Source organism: Lithobates pipiens, unplaced genomic scaffold, assembly GCF_037356315.1.
Source record: "Lithobates pipiens isolate NorthernLeopardFrog02 unplaced genomic scaffold, aLitPip1_a1.2 Scaffold_28, whole genome shotgun sequence".
In the NCBI taxonomy this organism is placed as follows: Eukaryota; Metazoa; Chordata; class Amphibia; order Anura; family Ranidae; genus Lithobates; species Lithobates pipiens.
The window spans coordinates 20,398,166-20,419,143 of record NW_027507789.1 but is presented as its reverse complement, the minus strand read 5'-3'; the positions used below and the strand labels follow the sequence as shown (position 1 = coordinate 20,419,143).

General features: G+C 45.5%; 1 protein-coding gene across 1 annotated transcript in view; it reads left to right on the top strand.

Moving 5' to 3' along the window:
• Positions 1–20,978, top strand: part of NOTUM (notum, palmitoleoyl-protein carboxylesterase) — a 78,618-nt gene that overhangs the window by 51,422 nt on the left and 6,218 nt on the right. Inside the window, exons 7-11 of the mRNA XM_077458860.1 lie at positions 1,485–1,587; positions 3,543–3,734; positions 5,205–5,302; positions 8,981–9,128; positions 9,217–9,264. Coding sequence (XP_077314986.1) covers positions 1,485–1,587; positions 3,543–3,734; positions 5,205–5,302; positions 8,981–9,128; positions 9,217–9,264 — 589 coding nt within the window. The remainder of the gene's footprint in view (positions 1–1,484; positions 1,588–3,542; positions 3,735–5,204; positions 5,303–8,980; positions 9,129–9,216; positions 9,265–20,978) is intronic.

Below are 20,978 nucleotides of genomic sequence, written 5' to 3'. Positions count from 1 at the left end.
GTTCTCCCTGCAGGAGCATGCCAGGCCTTTCCAGGTTCCCTTAAGGGGAACCCCCTACGCCAAAAAAAAACGGCGTGGGGGTCCCCCAAAACCAATACCAGACCTTTGTCCGAGCACGCAGCCCGGCCGGTCAGGAAAGGCGGTGGGGAAGAGTGAGGGCCCTCCTCCCCTCCTAAACTGTACCAGACAGCATGCCCTCAACATGGGGGGGGGTGGGTGTTTTGGCTCCCCACCCCAAAGCACCTTGTCCCCATGTTGATGAGGGCAAGGGCCTCTTCCCGACAACCCTGGCCATTGGTTGTCAGGGTCTGCGGGAGGGGGGGATTATCGGAATCTCGGAGCCCCCTTTTAATAAGGGGGACCCTAGATCCCAGCCCCCCCACCCTATGTGAGTATGGGGTACATCATACCCCTACCCATTCACCTGGGGGGAAAAAGTGTCAATAAAAAAAACCCACACTAGACAGTTTTTTAAAGTAATTTATTAGGCAGCTCCGGGGGCCTTTTCCTCTCTCTCCAGCCTCTTCTTCTGCTCTCCGGTGTCTTCTGCCGTGCTCCTCCTCTATCTTCTGCTTTTTTGCCTGCCCTTTTGCTAGCGTTGGTCGGTCTTCTCCGTCGTCTTCCCTCCGGTCTCCTTCCGATGTTGACACAACGCTCTCTCCCGCTGTAATGCCGTGTGAGCGGTGCGCAACGACTTATATAGGCGTGGAGCGTGGTCACCGGTGATGTCACCGGACCCGGTGACCACGCCACATGCCTAATATAAGTCGTAGCTGTAGTCGTGTTGGGACGTCACCGCCCGGGGCATGATGGGGGGCAGAAGATTTTTTTATTTATTTATTTTTTTTGCCGTGGGGGTTCCCCATAAAATCCATACCAGACTGAAGGGCCTGTTATGCTCTTGGAGGGGGAACCCATGCGGTTTTTTTTTTTTTGGTTTTTTGGCATGGAGTTCCCCTTCAAGATCATCAGAGCACAAGTCGCATGCCAAAGTCTGATCAGTCAAGACAGCGATCCAACCAAAGTAGTGCAGGGAGCTTTTTCAAAGTCGGGACCATCTTGCATCAAATCAGTTAAGAAGGCTTCCATAGGGAAACATTGATTTTCACACGTCATGTGACATGAGCTCCCAATGTCGGGGCAGTTGTCGTACCAGTGTGAACCCGGCCTGATAGGGACTTTTTTTAAATGCGTTTTTCTGGATATTTTTGTTGTTGTTCCATCTCTCACTGTTAAATTAAACCTACCATTAAAATGTATAGTCTGTGTGTGTTTATAATATAATTTTTATTTTTATTTATTTTTTATTTTAATTTTTTTGTTTTTTACATTTGCACTAGGTTTTCCCTCGGACTGATTTGCGAATTGTGTGACCACACTAGCCCTATGAACACATCTGACAGTTATTGATCCCAGCTGCTTTCTGGGGATAACCTTGATCTAACAAAAACAAAAGCTGTATTTTGTATTTTTTTTTTCTCCAGGTGAATATGCCTTTATGGGGTCCCTCATCATACAGGAGGTGGTGAAGGAATTGCTGGGGAAGGGTCTGGACACCGCTAAAGTTCTCTTATTGGCTGGAAGCAGGTGAGAGGGTATGGATTTGATTAGTGGTACTATACTGGGTAGATCAACAGATGGGCTAGATTTTGATTCCAGACATGCAGACGTGTTATTTAAAGCACTTGATCGTTCTTGACATGTTGGTGGTTTTTTTTTTTTATTAAATTTTTTAAATATTGATGGCAAGATGCTGTAACCCTCTGCAAAGCAACATTTCTGCTGGAAGAGCTTTTAGTGGTAAGCGGAGCTAATCAACGCTCTCAAGCTTTGCACAGTGCTGTCAGTCCAAGTCCTGGTTCGCATTGGTGTGATGTGGGAAACCCTGCGATTCAGTGCCGGTTCCTGCTTTGCACCTGAATCGCACAGTGGTTCGCACTGACCTCTGCGAACCGCTGAGTATGTCAGTGTAAAGTTAATGAGACCCCTAGATCGAATCCTAGTGCCAACTGTCAAATGGTGCAGGAATAGAATCGCACCAATGTGATCCAATTCCAGTGCGGATCAAAAAAAAAGGGTCCTGCACTATTTTGGTGCGGATGCGATTTTATTTTTTATTTTATTTTTAATTTTTTTTTTTAACCATTCAGCTTGTATGGCTGAATTTGCATCGCATGTGATCTGCACAGCAATGCTGAGCGACCCACATGCGATGTCTGTGATCGCACTTCTGTGAACCCAGCCTTAAGCCTAGTACACAATGAGAAAATTAATTGAACCATCTTCGCCTTTTTTTTTTTTTTTTTTTCTTGCATGTTTGTCTCATATCAAAAATGAGCGGCTCACTAAGAGCACGAAAATTCCCATACGACAGGACACAAATTCCCGCGTACGTAGCTACAGTCTAGCGTGCAATGCGAACAACATACGTAATATTCCCGGGGCTATCAACATAACAGAATATTATTCTATGACTTTTCGTATTTAAAGTGGAACTTCAGTCTTTTTTTTTTTTTTTTTTCATCTTTCTATCAAATCTTCTGCCCTTTGTTTTAACTTTGGATAGTAAAACATTTTTTTTTTTTTCTGCCAATAAATACCTTATACAGCCCACTTCCTGTTTCTTGTCTGGTCATTAGCCTAGGCTTATAACATTGTTTGCCAGGAAGGTAGGGGGAATGAGTCATAAGAGGGCCAATGAGAGCTGCAGGGCTGGAGGTGTGTCTGTAAATGCAGGAAGTGAACAGGCAGCAGCTTCAGCTGCCCGCAGTTAAATTGGCTGCAGCCAGACTCAGCGGAGGGAGATTTCTGCAGCATATTTGGCAACTACAGAATCGCAGTATATATAAAATAATATGCAAAGTTGTTGGAGGGAAGCTTCAGAGTGGCAAAGATGTTTTTATTGCAAATTTTGTGAGCAGAATGCAGTTCCTGTTTAAGAACATTTTATTTATTTATATATTTATTTTTTTGTTGTTGTAGACAATTGTTTTCATTGCTGCTTTTTTTTATTTATTTATTTATTTTTTTTTTCCTTCTTCTGGGTCTATCTTTCATTTCCGATCATGCACGAACCACTAGATCGGTTTCCATATTAATTACACGGAAATTATTAGTTTTAGTTATCTTACGAGAGAAAAGTTCACTCATGTTCCTTTGGAAACTTTGGTCTGAACTGTGGTGATCGGAGGTCAGAAGCTTTGTACCAACGAAGAGATTACATGCGATCGCTCCGATCGCAGTAATTTTTGGCCGATTTTCTCATTGTGCGTACTAGGCATTGCACTGTGAACATGCCTACATGGAAGGAGAGCATGGGGATCTGCTCCTCGGTGTGCTTTTGCTTCTTCATTGTCCAGGTATAGGCAGGGAGACTTCCGCATATATAAATCTACAAATGAAAGGGGCATGGCTTCTACAAGTAGGTTTGGTCTGGATCAAATTATGGGCATGGTTGGCTTGCTTTCATTATGCCATGGTTGGGTAGTATGCCAATAATAATAATGACAGTATTTATGTATCTCTGTCTGCTTATGTTCTAGTGCTGGTGGTACCGGGGTCCTGCTGAATGTGGACCTGGTGGCGGAGCAGTTGGAAGAACTGGGCTATCCTGGGATCCAGGTTCGAGGCCTCTCAGACTCTGGATGGTTCCTTGATAACCAGCAATACAAGAGGACGGACTGCACGGATATCATAACTTGTGCCCCTACAGAGGCCATTCAGCGAGGAATAAGGTAAAACCCAAACATCTGTAGCACAAGCCGAGTATAAAACCGTCCACGCAATTGTCAGAGTTTGTTGTTTTCTTTTTTCCCCCAAGGAATCCTGCGGGAAAAGCCCCCCCCCCCCCCCCCCCCCAAAAAAAAAAACAGTCCTTGGATGTAATAGCTGCATTTGTGGTTTTTTGTTTTGTTTTCAACCTGGTGATCCTGCCAGAAACACACTTGCTGATCTAGGGCAACAACACTCAGTAACTGTACTGTATCAATGAATATGCAGCATTGTCCACATAGAACAGGACTACAGTCACTTCCCTCCTTTCCTTTACTTCATAACCTAGGGAAGTGGTCTCCAAGCTGCGGCCCTTTGCTTGCTTTTATCTAGTCCTTGGGGCATTATTTCCCCCCCCCCCACCCCCACTGTCAGCAACAGTGGGTCGCTATTCCTCGCACTGCGACGGGGCGCTATTCTTCTCACTGACCCCCCTGACGATGGGGCGCTATTCTTCTCACTGACCCCCCTGACGATGGGGCGCTATTCTTCTCACTGACCCCCCTGACGACGGGGCGCTATTCTTCTCACTGACCCCCCTGACGACAGGGCGCTATTGCTATAATGGGGCTTTGTTTAATCCCACTGATGCCAGGACATTTTCTTACATTGGCCACAGTCCGGCCCCCCCCCCCCCTTAAGTTTGAAGGACAGTAAACTGGCCCTTTGTTTAGAAAGTTTGGAGACCCCTGACCTAGGGGACGGGGTTCTGTAGTCCTGCTTTTTTCTTTTTTCAGATTAAGAACATTTTCAGCATGTACAGAATATATCTGTTGACGTTGCAGAAATTCCAGTGTCTTTGTCACTTCTTGTTTTCTGAAAGACAACATAAAGTACTTTTATAATTGTGTATATATACTAGTCCCAATATAATGTAATGGGGATGAATAAAGGCAAACATGCTTGAAGTCCAGCTTGTGTCACAGCTCCCTCCGTAGATACAATGACATTTAGGGCATCCCCATACATTGGAGGGATTTCCTCTCGATTCCTGTTGTGGCTATGGGGCAGGAAGTTGAGGGAAGTGCCTCTAAAGCAGGGATATGCAATTAGAATACCTCCCAGCTGTTGCAAAACTACAAGTCCCATCATGCCTCTGGGTGTCATCCTTGTGGCTGTCTGAGTCTTGCTGTGCCCCGTGGGACTTGTAGTTCTGCAACAGCTGGAGGTCCGCTAATTGCATATCCCAGCTCTAAAGGAACACAGATGGGCAAAAAAAAATTGACCGGAGCTATAAGCTTCCCTTACTCTGTCCAAATGCCTGCCTAGCCAACAGTTTGTCCTGCAATGTAACAGTTGTAGCTTGAGGGGGAGGGACTACAGATACCATTATGTGTCAATGACTTTAACTTCTCCCCTTTTTTCAATTACTAATGGTGGCCGATCTTGCTTCCTATGTGTTTGCATTGCTTTAAAACAAATTTGTCTTGTAGGTATTGGAATGGCGTTGTTCCAGAGAGGTGCAAGCAGCAGTTTAAAGAAGAAGAATGGAACTGCTTCTTTGGCTATAAGATCTACCCGACCCTAAGAAGTACGTAATGCTGAATGATGAGAAATCTATTTTAAAGGGTCACTCCATCTTTAACTAATATTTCGGTGTAGTATTAAAATCTGGAGAGAGAACCCTTTCTGCTAGACGTGTGCGGTTAGTTTTGTTCCAAATTAAAATTGTATCCGAATTTCCCAATTGGAACAATACCGAATTTAAATGAATCCGCAATAACGGAGAAAACAATTTGGACAAAATTTGAATTGTATTCAAATACAGTAAAACCTTGGTTTAAGAGTAACTTGGTTTGAGAGCATTTTGCAAGACAAGCTAATTTTTTTTTAATACTTTTTGACTTTATATACAAGCGATGTCTTGATATACAATTAACATCGTGACACAACTGAGTATAAAAGAGAAGAGAGGCGCCTCTAAGTGTAGCAATATGGTTACATTTAATGAAGGTGCAACATATTGCTACACTTAGAGGCGCCTCTCTTCTCTTCTATACTCTGTAGCTCCTGCTGGATTTTGTTTCTAATCCCCTTGTGGAGGCTTCCATTTGTGGATGGACATTTTATGGTTACACAACCCGGTCACCTTGCTAAATCTTTTTATATGGACTAAAAACTGAAGGACCTATGAATAAATGGGTGTGGAACGAATCATTTGAGTTTCTGTTATTTCTTATGGGGAAATTCGCTTTGATATACAAGTGCTTTGGATTACAAACCTGTTTCTAGAATGAATTATGCTCACAATCCAAGATTTTACCGTAGTTTTCCAATTTCCAAAGAGAATAAAATAGAAAATAAAGGAAGAGAATTTTTTTTTTTCTATTCTATTTTATTCTTTTTGGAAATTGGAAAGCTATTCAAAAACTTTTTGAAATTGATCCAAAAAATGTTATGAATCGATTTGAAAACAAATGAAACTAATTTTAACTAAACTAATTTATGTAATTAACGAATTGAAACAAATCTTTGCATTCTGCACGTCTACTTTCTGCTGTTTTCTTAACTGCTTCCCGATTGCCTCACACAGATAATCTGCCTGTATGTGTCCTTCTGTCGCAGTTTAACGTACCTGTACGTTGCCCTTTAAGAGGCGGCTTGCGGGGGCGCACGCACCCATGGGGATACCCGCGATCGTCTCACGGTGAGGAAGAATGGGGAGATGCTAATGTAAACAAGCATCTCCCCGTTCTGCCTAGTGGCAGTGTCACTGATCTCTGCTCCCTGTGATCGGGAGAGGTGATCAGTGACATTTCACACACAGCCGCTCCCCCCCCACAGTTAGAATCACTCCCTAGGACACACTTAACCCCTACAGCGCCACCTAGTGGTTAACCCCTTCACTGCCAGTGACATTTTTACAGTAATGCAATTATGCAATTTTTTTTATCATTGGTCCCAAAATTGTCCGATGTGTCCGCCATAATGTCGCAGTCATGATAAAAATCGCTGATCGCCGCCATTACTAGCAGCAGTAAATCTTTAGGCTGTCAGCAGATCTGCCTCTATTTTTATTTTTTATTTTTTTCAGCACCGTACCAAAAAATGGAGAGAAACTGAGCATGTGCAGAGCAGTGTGAGACCGCGTATTACTGGATTTTAAACAGTGTAGGCATTTATTTTTAAAGTTTTTACATAGCTATACCAGCAAAAGGGTCCAAACTGAAGTCCTCTAGCGGGACTTTTCTAACTATAGTTCCACTTTAAGTTCTACTAATAGACCGCAGGTATTAGCCGGTTTGCCTATTAAGGGTGAAAACAAATCTTGTAGCCAGCATTTGCGGATGGGTTAAGTCAGGTCATTGGGTCTTTTGCGGTTATTCATGTAGTTTGTTTTTTTGGTCTTTGATTTCTTAGTGATTGATTGGCGGGGGAGGGGCCCGATTGATTGGGTGCCTGTGGTTGGCAGCCTTGAGCTGGGCTACAGATGCACATTCAGGTTGAGACGGAGTAGTGATTTATATATGGGTTCCAGCTGCTGGACATCTGTACCAAAGTCATGTGCGATGTCTATTTTTGTCTGTCTTTGAACTCCGGTGCTGTTAAATATATCTTTTATGTGACAAGGGAGAAAGCGCTCACGTGTTTATTACCTACATATAAAAGGGTTTTTTAAAATAGAACAGATACGAGGTGCCCATCCAGATCCTATTAGTCTATTTGAAGAATGCGAAAAAATGATTGGGTTGCTCAATTCCTAACAAGCAAAAGATGCTCGTGGGAGTGGCAATTGCGCTATGAAATCAGACAAATTTCCCAAAATTCAGCCTTGTTAAGTAGCAGGAAGGAGATTGCCAAATGGTGTGCCCATGCATTACTCCAATATACCAGCGAACAAGAACGGGAGTGTGCCTTGACATCCTAGGCCACTGGGTTGTGTGTTTCTATTGAAGCACAAAAATGTGTGTGGGAGGCAATAATTTTACAATTTTGTGTGCCACATCCAAAGTTATAGACCAGACCCTTGGAATACCCCTAGTGGGTGGACTTTTAAGGCACATATATTAAGTATCAGAAAACATTTTTTTTTAAAGATTCAAACTGTTTTTTTATTGAAAAAAAAAAAAAAAAATACATAAAACAAGGATCGCATAAATACACTGGTAGTCTGTACATATATAGGTTAATTGCAGTTCCCTACGCGTTTCAGAGAAGCTTGATCTCCTTCAGGGGTTATGTACAATTGTAAGAAATAATATCTTGAAAACAGTGTGTTGAATAGACATTCCATCAAGTGATTAAAAACACGACAGGGAACCAGGGTGGATGTTACCGGTGGTTATTTTGCCCCCTTGAGGTCTTCCGATGTAATCCCTCCAATAGAACAGGCCAAGAAACCAGCAAGGTGTTAAAGAGAGACCAAACCCCCAACACCATATTGAGGACCGCTTGCTTTGCCCCAGTGTCTCTCCCGGGTTGGGAGCTATTTGGCTCCAATTACCCATTGGTGTTGGGGTTTGGTCTTTTTTTAACACCTTGCTGGTTCCCTGTCGTGTTTTTGATATACATGTGTGTGTGTGTGTGTGTATGTATGTGTATATATATATTACATGTGTGTGTATTTATATGATCTCTTTTAGAATCACTTTAAGCTGGCCATACATTTGCAGAATTTCATTGGCAATTTTTTAATTTTAATAACATTTTGTTCAACTTTCAAGTGGTTACTGAGGCCTAATTGATGTTTGTTTTTGGACCACAGTGATTAGAGAATTTTTAAGTAGAAGGCTAGCAAAATGTTCTCGAACAAGTTTCTAGCAGTGTATGTGGGTTTGATTTTGGAAAGTCCATTTATTTAGAAAGTTGATTGGTAAAATCAAACTAAATGTTTAAGTACTTTTTGAATGCCCTTCATTGGGTCATGGAGTGTACGAAGAATTTTCATAGGGATGTTCACACAAAATCCTACTAGTGTATGACACCAGCCATTTGATGGCTTGAGACTAACAGTGACAGATATTCGTGGCATGCCATGAATGGTAACTGTTTTGGAAATTGTTCCACTTTGGGTTTAGTTCCACTTTACTGAGACACTGATGGCGAAAAAAAAAAACCCCAAAAAACTTGACCCTCCTCTACGCAATCAAAAAATTAAAAAAATCTTCCTTTAGATATAAAGTACTTTAAAATCACGCTCAACTGGAGTTTCTATCAGCTGTTATCTATGGAGAACATTCATCATCACTCCCCGTTTTCTCCATTGCAGGTCCAGTGTTTGTGGTCCAGTGGTTGTTTGATGAGGCTCAGCTGACGGTGGACAATGTACATCTGAGTGGGCAGCCGGTGCAAGAGAACCAATGGAATTATATCCAAAATTTGGGTCGGGAGCTGAGGAACACTCTGAAGGATGTTGGGTATGTATTGAGCTGCTTATGTCCTGCAAGGGCTGCAATTCTAGATCGAATGTTCTCTGACTCGTGACTTTTATCTCTCTATCAATAGGGCGAGCTTCGCTCCAGCGTGTCTAGCTCATGAGATTATTACACGGAGGTGAGTGTCAAACCTCCATTATACATCTTTTGATGGAACACGTCCATTAGGCAGTATATTGTATCCACCAAAAGTCTCCAAACTTTTCTGTACGATGGCCACATTGTATATTGCACAAATATTAGCGGGATTGAAAAAAAAAATCAGTTTTTATTTTTAATCTTCTCCTTTTTTTCTCCCTTTTTTTTTCTCCCTTTTTTTTTTCTCCCTTTTTTCTCCTTTTTTCTCCTTCTTCCTTTTTTTTTTTTTTTTATCCGAATGATTCAGAACGAAAGGGGAAGAAAAAAAAAATTCAGTGTCCTTATCCGAGTCCCTCCTAGAGCCCGGGTCTCCAAACTTTATAAAAAAAAGGGCCAGTTTACTGTCCTTCAGACTTTAGGGAGGCTGGACTGTGGCCATTGGGAGTAGACGTCAGTGGGGGGAGGGGGGGGGGAATAATGACCCATTGTTTTTGTAATTGTGCTCCATCATTGGTGTCAGTGGGAGAAAGTGTGCCCCATTATTGATGTCATTGAACCCCATTGTTGGTGTCGTTATGAGAAATTGTGCCCCATCATTGTCAGTGGGGGGGAAATTATGCTACAGAAGAAGTATTGTAGATAATACTCCTGATCCTATACTGCATAGTCGTGTTTTCGTGTGTGTGTGTGTGTGTATATATATATATATATATATATATATATATATATATATATATATATATATATATATATATATATATATGTGTGTGTGTGTATATGTGTGTGTATATGTATATATATATATATTATAAATAATAATAAAAAATTATATATATAGCTATTAGGAGGTCGTCGCACCTCTCCCACTCCTAAAAAGCCTTGCATTCGTTTTCACGAAGAAGAGCTGCAGATGAAGGTCACAATCTCCCCTCTTCCCACCATTCATTCTTTTCACTGAATGCAAGGTGTTTTATGATTGGAAGAGGTGCACACGAATGTCACAATCTCCCCTCCTCTCACAGAACACCTTGATTCAGTGAAAAGAATGTGAGGCTTTTTATAAAGGGTGGTGCTGCCGAACAAGCAACCTTCTGTGATTTATCTGTACTACAAGTCTCAGCATGGATGTTCGGCACTCCATAAGGGAGTGCGAGCTGAATAAGAGTTATAACAAATGCTGCAGCAGCTAGAGTTCATTGGAGGCGAATATTAAAAAAATAATTTTTGGCCATACTTCCACATTAAATCGAATAGCTAAGAGGTGCAGGAACACATCCAATCCCGCAGTTCTGTGGTGACGTATGGGGAATGTGGCAGAAACTGCGAGGGAGGGAAGGAAGCGGGACTTCCAACCCGGGAAATGAGATTACGGTATTCCGGGAAACCAAACAGGAGCATTCCACACAGGACTTGTGAAGGTTGCACACCACGCCTGGACCATTGTCTTACTGCCCTTCCCACAGTTCAATTGCACACCTGGCCTGCCCCCCCCCATATGACTCTCTTGTTTGGTTATAGGATATAACTGTCCTCCTTATCCATACAATCCCCCCCCATGCTGTGCATACACAGGGTTAACAATGACGGCTAGGCTCTAATTTGGGAAATGATGGGCCAATAATTTCCTAAAACAAAGCAGAGAATGACAACTGAAGAAAAGTGACCTCCAGTATACTGGCCGGATAATACCCAGCTGCGTCAGCTTGAATACTTCCAGATGGAACCATGTTGTTTTATTTAATGGTTGCAAAATCTGAACTCCTATTATGAAAAAAGTGTGTATATTGTACATGGCTTGAGAAAAGGTCAGAGAGAACCACAAGGTGGTACTTTCCTCCTTTCTCTTGCTCTAAAGCTGAAGTTTTGGTGTGACAATCTTACATAGTTCCATTGGACCAGTGTAAGTATGTAAGTGCCAGTGGCAGCTAGTACTCAAAAAATTTTTTGGGGGGGTGCAAACAAACTGAAAAAATAAAATAAAATATCAAGTGCCGCCACTGTGCCCCATCAAGCGCAACCATTGTGCCCCGTCAAATGCTGCCAGTGTGCATTGCTCGGGAGTCTGGACTTACCTGTCTCGCAGTGGGTCGTGGTGGTGTCCTCCACGTCCACGCTCCTTGATGTCTCCGGTCCCCTCTATCAGGTGTCCAATCACAGCGCCTGTTGTTTCAGCCAATCAGGTGACAGGTAACCAGACCCGAGCACCTGATTGGCTGAGCGGCGGGTCAGTGTTAGGAAACACAACACTGAGTAAACGGCGAACGCACAGCATTGCGCCCGCTGTTTACCATTTTGGAAGCCTAGTGGAGCCCACGGCTCTAATCGGGCGCTTCCAAAAAAAATAATCCTGCCGCTGTAAATCAAGTGCCCGGCACCCGACAAGGGGCCAGACACCTGAATAGGGGGCAGCAGTGGCGACCATAGATAGATAGATAGATTCAAACATTGCTTGAATCTATCTATCTATCTATCTATCTATCTATCTATCTATCTATCTATGGTGAGAGAGGTGACAGGAGAAATGGGGAGGCACTCCTGCGCCCTTTATGGACGCACCGCCACTGGTATGTGCCATACCTGGAAGATCCCCCCTGGAAGCTGGAAATCACTGTGGTAGAAACGGCCACTGACTTTGGGATGTCACCGCCTCATCCAACCAGAGAATGCGATGCATTAAATAAGAAAATGCAAAGTGTTCCCTAGTTGGACAAGGTGGCTGCTCAACATGAGACCCGGAAACTAGTGGAGATCCCCGTTCTAGGTCTGGTTCACACTAGTGTGACATAGGCCCCCGACTTTCGGAGCGCATGAGGTGCACAAATTAGTGGTTCCCTATGAGAGCCGTCTTAATTGGTCTGACTTTAGAAAAGGTTCCTGCACTACTTTGGATCCTCGTCCTAACCATCCTACTTGTGACATCCGACATGGTGATTACAGCAGCAGGAAAAGGAATTTGTCACTCTGGGATTTTTTTGGTATGTCAAAGGACAAGTCAGCAAAATCGTATCCTGTTCATTCAAGTGTGATGGAAGTAGGACCGATGTCACAGGGCAAAGTTGGATGGCAGACGTGTCATACCAGTGTGAGCCCAGCCTCATGCCTACATACAGGCCTGTCTGAAGTTTGCCAATGAACATCTAAATGATTCAGAGAAGGATTAGGAGAGAGAGCGCTGTGGTCAGATGAGACCAACATTGAGCTCTTTTGCATTAACTCGACTCACCGTGTTTGGAGGAAGAAAAATGCTGACTATGACCCTAAGAACACCATCCCTACAGCCAAGCATGGAGGTGGAAACCTTATGCTTTGGGGCTATTTCTCTGCTAAAGGTGCAGACTGACTTTGCCGCATTAAGGGGCCAATGGACGGGGCCATACATTGTAAAATCTTGGATGAGAACCTTCTTCCCTCAGCCAGAACACTGAACATGGGTCATGGATGGGTCTTCCAGCATGACAATGACCCAAAATATACCGCTAAGGCAACAAAGATCTGTAAAGAAGAGTGAACCAAAATCCCTCCTGCGATGTGTGGAAACCTGGTCACCAACTACAAGAAAAGTCTCACCACTGTGCTCTCCAACAAGGGTTTCTCCACCAACCACTAAGTCATGTTTTGCTTGGGAATCAAATACCGTATTTATCAGCGTATAACACGCACTTTTTCCCCCTTAAAATCGGGGGGGAAAGTCGTGGGTGCGTGTTATATGCCGATCCCCACTGTCTGTGAGTCTAAAATACTGAGCGCCGCCGAAAAATACCGAGCCCCGCTAACAAGACAGAGCCGACTGCTCGGCTCCGCTCGTAGTCCCGCCTCCCTGCTGTTTCTGGAGCGAGCGCTGCCGAAAAAGACCGAGCCGACTGTACTGTGTACTCGGCTCGGCTTGCAGTCTCGCCCATACTGGGCAGGACTGCGAGCAGAGCCAAGCCGAATACACAGTACAGTCGAATCAGTCTTTTTCGGCGGCGCTCGGTCGGTCTGTCTCGGCGGCGGGAAATTTAAACATGGGCAAGGCTGCAAACGGCGCTGGGCAAGGCTGCAAACGGCGCTGGGCAAGCTTGCAAACGACGCTGGGCAAGCTTGCAAACGACGCTGGGCAAGCTTGCAAACGACGCTGGGCAAGCTTGCAAACGACGCTGGGCAAGCTTGCAAACGACGCTGGGCAAGCTTGCAAACGACGCTGATCATTCTGCAATGATGGACAAGGCTGCAGATGCACACTGATAAGGCTGCATTGACGGGCATTTAAATGTAAGTTGTTTTTTTTTTTTTTTTGTTTTTGTTTTTTTCCTTAAAATGCCCTCCTAAACTTGGGGTGCATGTTATACCCCGATAAATACGTTGCTTATTTTACTTTCTGAACTGCAACTTAATTTATAGTATTTGTTTTATGTGTTTTTTTTTTTTTTTCTGGATCTTTGGTTGATATTCTGTCTCATTTTAAAATACATCTATGATAAAAATTATAGAACCTTCATTTCTTTGTAAGTGGGCAAACCTACAAAATCTGCAGAGGATCAAATAATTTTCCCCACTGCTTTAAAACATTGGAAATGTGTTTTGTTTATATTCACAAGTCATTTGATGTGGTGTACCCCTGTGCTGGACCTTTTTTCTGCCACCTTATTTATTTATTTTTTCCCTCCTTGAGCCTTTAGAGCCCATTCACACAGGGGCAACTCCTGATCCGACTTCAGGTCGCCCCTAGTCGCCTCAGGTCGCCTCAGGTCGGACAACATTTAAAAATCAATGTAAGTGAATGAGAGCCGTGTTAATGCACACTACTGAAGTCGCTCCGACTTCAAAAAAGGTTCCTGTACTACTTCTATCCGACTTGTAGGCGACCGGTACCCATTGATTTCAATGGAGGTCGCCTCCAAGTCGGATCTCTGCCTATACGGAGGCGACTTTGACAGAATTATCAGCTCTCAAGAGGGAACTCCACGGCAAATTTCTGAAAAAAATTCGGCGTGGGTTCCCCCTCCGAGAGCATACCAGGCCCTTAGGTCTGGTATGGATTCCAAGGGGAACCCCCTACGCCGAAAAAACGGCGTGGGGGTCCCCCCCAGATCCACACCAGACCCTTATCCGAGCACGCTACCCGGCCGGCCAGGAAAGGGGGTGGGGACGAGCGGGCGGCCCCCCCCCTCCTGAGCCGTACCAGGCCGCGTGCCCTCAACATGGGGGGGTGCCTTGGGGGAGGGGGGGCGTGCGGCCCCCCCACCCCAAAGCACCTTGTCCCCATGTTGATGAGGACAAGGGCCTCTTCCCGACAACCCTGGCCGTTGGTTGTCGGGGTCTGCGGGCGGGGGGCTTATCGGAATCCGGGAGCCCCCTTTAATAAGGGGGCCCCCGGATACCGGCCCCCCACCCTATGTGAATGAGTATGGGGTACAATGTACCCCTACCCATTCACCTGTGAAATAAAGTACAATAAAACACACAACACAGAGAAAAAGTATTTTATTGCACAGCCGGGGGTCTTCCGTCTTCGGGGGTCTTCTCGCCGGACTCCTCCGCTATGTGTGTGTAGCTCTTTTGCCAGCGGAGGAGTCCGGCTTTCTTCCTCCCCGCCGCCGGCCTCTTCTCCCGACTTCGGGGGTCTTGTCCCCCTCTTCGGTTCTTCTGCCGGGCCACCGCGCCTGGTCCGGTGGCCCGGTCTTCTGTCGCCGTCTTCCGTTCTTCTGTCGCCGCCTTCGGTTCTTCTGCCGGGCCACCGCGCCTTCTTATAGCTCTTTTACAGGTGGTGGCCCGGTCTTCCGTCGCCGCCGCCGCCGCCTTCCGTTCTTCTCCTTCTTCTTCTCCTGGAGATGTTGACTCGACGAGCTCTCCGGCCACAATGCCAGGGACGCGCTCCGCTGCCTCTTATATAGGGACAATGGGGCGGTGTCACATGGGTTGATGTCACATGGGTTGGTCACATGGGTTGATGTCACATGGTGACCCCGCCCCCTTACCATGTGACATCAACCCATGTGACCAACCCATGTGACATCAACCCATGTGACACCGCCCCATTGTCCCTATATAAGAGGCAGCGGAGCGCGTCCCTGGCATTCCGGCCGGAGAGCTCGTCGAGTCAACATCTCCAGGAGAAGAAGAAGGAGAAGAACGGAAGGCGGCGGCGGCGGCGGCGACGGAAGACCGGGCCACCGCCTGTAAAAGAGCTATAAGAAGGCGCGGTGGCCCGGCAGAAGAACCGAAGGCGGCGACAGAAGAACGGAAGACGGCGACAGAAGACCGGGCCACCGGACCAGGCGCGGTGGCCCGGCAGAAGAACCGAAGAGGGGGACAAGACCCCCGAAGTCGGGAGAAGAGGCCGGCGGCGGGGAGGAAGAAAGCCGGACTCCTCCGCTGGCAAAAGAGCTACACACACATAGCGGAGGAGTCCGACGAGAAGACCCCCGAAGACGGAAGACCCCCGGCTGTGCAATAAAATACTTTTTCTCTGTGTTGTGTGTTTTATTGTACTTTATTTCACAGGTGAATGGGTAGGGGTACATTGTACCCCATACTCATTCACATAGGGTGGGGGGCCGGTATCCGGGGGCCCCCTTATTAAAGGGGGCTCCCGGATTCCGATAAGCCCCCCGCCCGCAGACCCCGACAACCAACGGCCAGGGTTGTCGGGAAGAGGCCCTTGTCCTCATCAACATGGGGACAAGGTGCTTTGGGGTGGGGGGGGCCGCACGCCCCCCTCCCCCAAGGCACCCCCCCCATGTTGAGGGCACGCGGCCTGGTACGGCTCAGGAGGGGGGGGGCCGCCCGCTCGTCCCCACCCCCTTTCCTAGCCGGCCGGGTAGCGTGCTCGGATAAGGGTCTGGTGTGGATCTGGGGGGGACCCCCACGCCGTTTTTTCGGCGTAGGGGGTTCCCCTTGGAATCCATACCAGACCTAAGGACCTGGTATGCTCTCGGAGGGGGAACCCACGCCAAATTTTTTTCAGAAATTTGCCGTGGAGTTTCCCCTTGAGCTCATTCTCTGCTTGGCCGCGGCAAAAGTCGCCTGGCCTGGGGCGACTTGTAAGTCGTCCCAAGTCGCGCTTGAAGTCATCACAAGTCGTTTTGAAGTCGTCCCAAGTCGCCGCTGTCAAGTCGTGTCCAAGTAGCCTGATCAAGTCGCCTACAAGTCGTGTTGCCCCTGTGTGAATGGGCTCTTAATTTGGTTTTAACTCAAATATTGTACCAGAATGTTAAGAATCCAACACTTCCAGGAGCATTGGATGTTGGTGTTCCCTTCCCTTTTCCCTGTGTGGTTTTCTCTCCCACAGGGCACAGGGGCTGGTGGAAGGAAGAGGGTAACAGGGGGACCAGGCAACCAGCATAAATATAAGTGGCACCAGAAAATGAAGACCCTTCAACAAGCTTACATCTGCACCAAAGTAGAGTAGTAGTGGTGGTGGTGTAGGACAGGCGTTGTTTTCTTTGCTTGTTACATTTTTCTTTAAATGGCAACAAAGTTTATTTTAAAAAAAAAAACCTGTAAAATGGCATTATTCCACTTGGAATTACTATAATCAGCATATTCTGTCATCAGTAATTCATAGGCCAGCAGATGGTGCTCCTGTGTAGTACAACACACTGCCAAGTAAGTAGACCTTGCTATTTCAACACATGCTAGCGCCTAGTCCATTTATTGTTGGAGGACAGCGCCCTCTGCTGGTCGTTGGGGGTGAGAGAGGTTATCTGCATCCAGTTCCGCCTTGTTTAAATTATAGCAAAGTTGGTCCACCTAATGCAAATCAAATGACGTAAGCCGCTGAATGTGCTTTTGATACTGGACGTATAAGTGCACTTGCAAAAACTAATACTGTCGAATATACGGTGGGGAAAATAATTGTGCAGATTTTGTACGTTTGCCCACTTATAAATAAAATGAAGGGTCTATCCTTTTTATCATAGGTGTATATTAAATGATAGAGACAGACTATCAACCAAAAAGCCATAAAAAAAAATAAAAAATAAAAAAAAAACACCACGATACAAATGTTATAAATTGCGTTGCATTTCAGTGAGTAAAATATGTATTTGATCCCCCAAGTAACCAACAATAATTCTGGCTTCCACAGACTACATTATGTGCTCATGTGGTACACAGATTAGTCCTGTCAATGTAAGAAGGTGCTCCTAACGACAATTTGTTACATGTATAAAAGACATCTGTCCACAGAATCTTTCTTTCAAAACTCACCATCATGGGCAAGAGCTGTCAAAGGAGGTCCGGAAACAAGATTGTAGACCTGCACAAGGCTGAAATGAGCTACAAGACCATCAGCAAGAAGCTTGGTGAGGAGGAGACAACTGTTGGTGCACATTTTTCAAAAATGGAAGAAATACAAAATGACCATCAATCACCCTCGGTCTGGAGCTCCATGTAAAATTTTGCCTCATGGGGTGAGGATGATCATGAGAAAAGTGAGGGATCAGCCCAGAACTACATGGGAGGAACTTGTGAATGATCAAGGCAGTTGGGACCTCAGTCACCAAACAAACCTTTGGGAACACAATACACCACCATGGATTGAAATCCTACAGCGTCCTCAAGGTCCTCTTCTTTAAGAATGCACACACGTACAGGCCTGTCTGACGTTTGCCAATGAACATCTAAATGATTCAGAGAAGGATTGGGAGAAAGCGCTGTGGTCAGATGAGACCAACATTGAACTCTGACATTAACTCGACTCGCGGTGTTTGGAGGAAGAAAAAATGCTGACTATGACCCTAAGAACACCATCACTACAGTCAAGCACAGAGGTGGAAACATTATGCTTTGGGGCTGTTTCTCTGCTAAAGGTACAGGCCAACTTGCCGCATTGAGGGGCCAATGGACAGAGCCATGTATTGTAAAATCTTGGATGAGAACCTTCTTACTTCAGCCCAAAAACTGAAGATGGGTCATGGATGGGTTTTCCAGTATGACAATGACACAAAGCATATCGCCAAGGCAACAAGAGTGGCTTAAAAAGAAGCAAATTAAGTGGCCTAGCCAGTCTCCAGACCTTAATCCTATAGAAAATGTATGGAGGGAGCTGAAACTTCGAGTTACCAAGGGACCACTAAGAACCCTTAAGGATTTAGAGAAGATCTTTAAAGAAGAGTGGACCAAAATCCCTCCTGAGATGTGTGGAAACCTGGTAAGCGACTACAAGAGACGTCTCACCTCTGTGCTTGCCAACAAGGATTTCTCCAAGTCCTAACTCCTGTTTTGCCTGGGAATCAAATACTTAGGTTGATATTCTGTCTACATCATTTTTAAAATACACGTATGCTAAAAAAAATTATAGACCCTTCATTTCTTTGTGTAGCATCCTGGAGTTTAGGCGGGGATGCTCCTCACATATTTACTGAACAGGAGTAGTTATCCTGGTTGATAGAGATCCATTGATCTCTCCTTAAGTTTGGCATTGTTGCCACCATTACCGCTAGTTGGCTGGGTACTTGGTGGTACTTGATATGAGAAGGGCAACCTAAGGTCACATTATGGGTATATAGGGTATCTCAGCTAATGGGCAGGGGTTTTCTTGAATCCCTTGGCCTACTGGTGGGGCCTATATATTCTGGTGGAGTCAGGTGATCTAGATTCTGTGCTACCTGAACAGCTGTCTGCTGGATGTGCCGTGTGCCGTGGGCTGCTAGGCCGGAGATTGGGCTTATCCCGGGGGTGTCTGGCTGCTTGGCTGTCTGAGAGCCTATCCAAAAGCAAGAGAGCAGTGCAGGGTTGGGATTGCAGCTTGCAGTCCAACTAGAAGTAACGGTTTTGCCAGCCGGAGAACGTGTCAGTGGTCGGGGGTAGAAGGGAAGCTGTCGCCACTAATTACCAATTACCTTATTACCAGGGACCACAGTGAGTAACTGAAGCAATTACCAGAGCAGTATTTTGACTGAATGGGCATGGTAGAGAATCGGAACCTTCAGGCGGTAATCAAGTCAGGGACCCAGCCAGTGGAGGTGACGCTAGCAGAGCAGCCTTGTTTTTAAAGCCAGGGACCAAACGGGCCAGTGGAGTGAAGCTTGAGAAGTATCGGGAGTGCCAAGCTAGGGACCCAGCAGAGGCTGGGGTGATGCTTGAGGAAGATACCACCGTGAAGATTGGAGGAGCTCAAGGGATTCAGTGCCAGTTAATCAGATGGTCTAGTGAGAGATCAGGAGCTCAGTGTGCTGAAGAACTACAAGGAGAAGTTGTAGAGAAGGTGAACTGTTAAAGACTGTTGCCATGGGAGACAGCATTCCTGCACATGCAGATGTGGCTTCTTGCTGGAGGCCTTTCCCTGCACGGCTGTCCTCCTATTATAGTCTGAGTCTACTAATTGAACTTGCAACTACTCAAGGGTGTCCTGGCCCTAACCCTCTTTCTCCCAAAAAAGTTTGTAAGAGAAATAAACATCTCTTTTGCACTCAAGAAGTGTCAGGCTCCCAATAACTTTATTTACCTCGCACCCACTATGCCTCACAACCCACCATATACAGAAGGATGTGGGCTATCTCTGGCCCTGGAGGTTCTCATTAGACTGAAGGAGGCCTGGGACCTTGCTACATTTGTAAGTGGGCCAACTTGCAAAATCTGCAGGGAATCAAATAATAAATTCCCCCACTGTATATATTTAAATTTTTTTTTCACAGTTGAAAATTCATGAAGGCTTTTGAAGGGTATATTGCCTTCTAAAATCTGAGCAGTACTAAAATCCTGCTCGGACCTTCAAAGAAGATGCAGCCCAAAAACTTGTCCTGATGAAAAAAAAAGGCATCACAGGCAGTACCCAATCGTGTTCTTTGAAAAACATTGACGATAATGTCTATACTTCATTTTCTGAATCTTTTTATGTTAGAAGAACCCTTAACCGGTTCCCGACCAGCGCACGACGATGTACGTCGACAGAATGGCACGGGCAGGCATATTGGCGTACATGTACGTCCAATATTCAATGCCGCCCTGCCATTGGGAGGGCGCCCCCGGCGGCACGCTCCCACGCTGGTCGGGACCCCCGTGAGTCTGGTCGCGGGACCCGTGGACTCGATCGCCGCGGGCATCCCCGCGATTGTCTCACGGGACGGCTGAATGGAGGAAATGCCGCGTAAACAGCATTTCTCCATTCTGCCTAGCAACTAGTGACGCTGATCTCTGCTCCATGTGATTCAGGGTTGAAAGCCCAACCCCCCAACAGTTAGTAACACACCCCTAGGAACACTTAACCCCTACACTGCCACCCACTGGTTAACCCCTTCACTGCCAGTGTCATTTACACAGGAATCACTGCATTTATATAGCAGTGATTACTGTATAAATGACAATGGTCCCAAAAATGTGTCAGAAATGTCCGATGGGTCCCCCACAATGTCGCAGTCACAATAAAAATCACTGATCGCCGCCATTACTAGTAAAAAAAAATAATAAAAAATTATTAATAAAAATGCTATAAAACTATCCCCATTTTGTAAGCGATTTATTTTTTTATTTTTTTTTATTTTACCAAAAATAAGTAGAAGAATACGTATCGGCCTTAACTGAGGGGAAAAAAATGTTTTATATATTTTTGGGGGATATTTATTATAACAAAAAGTAAAAAATAATGCGTTTTTTTTCAAAATTGTCGCTCTATTTTTGTTTATAGCGCAAAAAATCAAAACCGCAGGGGTGATCAAATACCACCAAAAGAAAGCTCTATTTGTGGGAAAGGACGTCAATTTTGTTTGGGAGCCACGTCGCACGACCGCGCAATTGTCAGTTAAAGCGGCGCAGTGCCGAATCGCAAAAAGT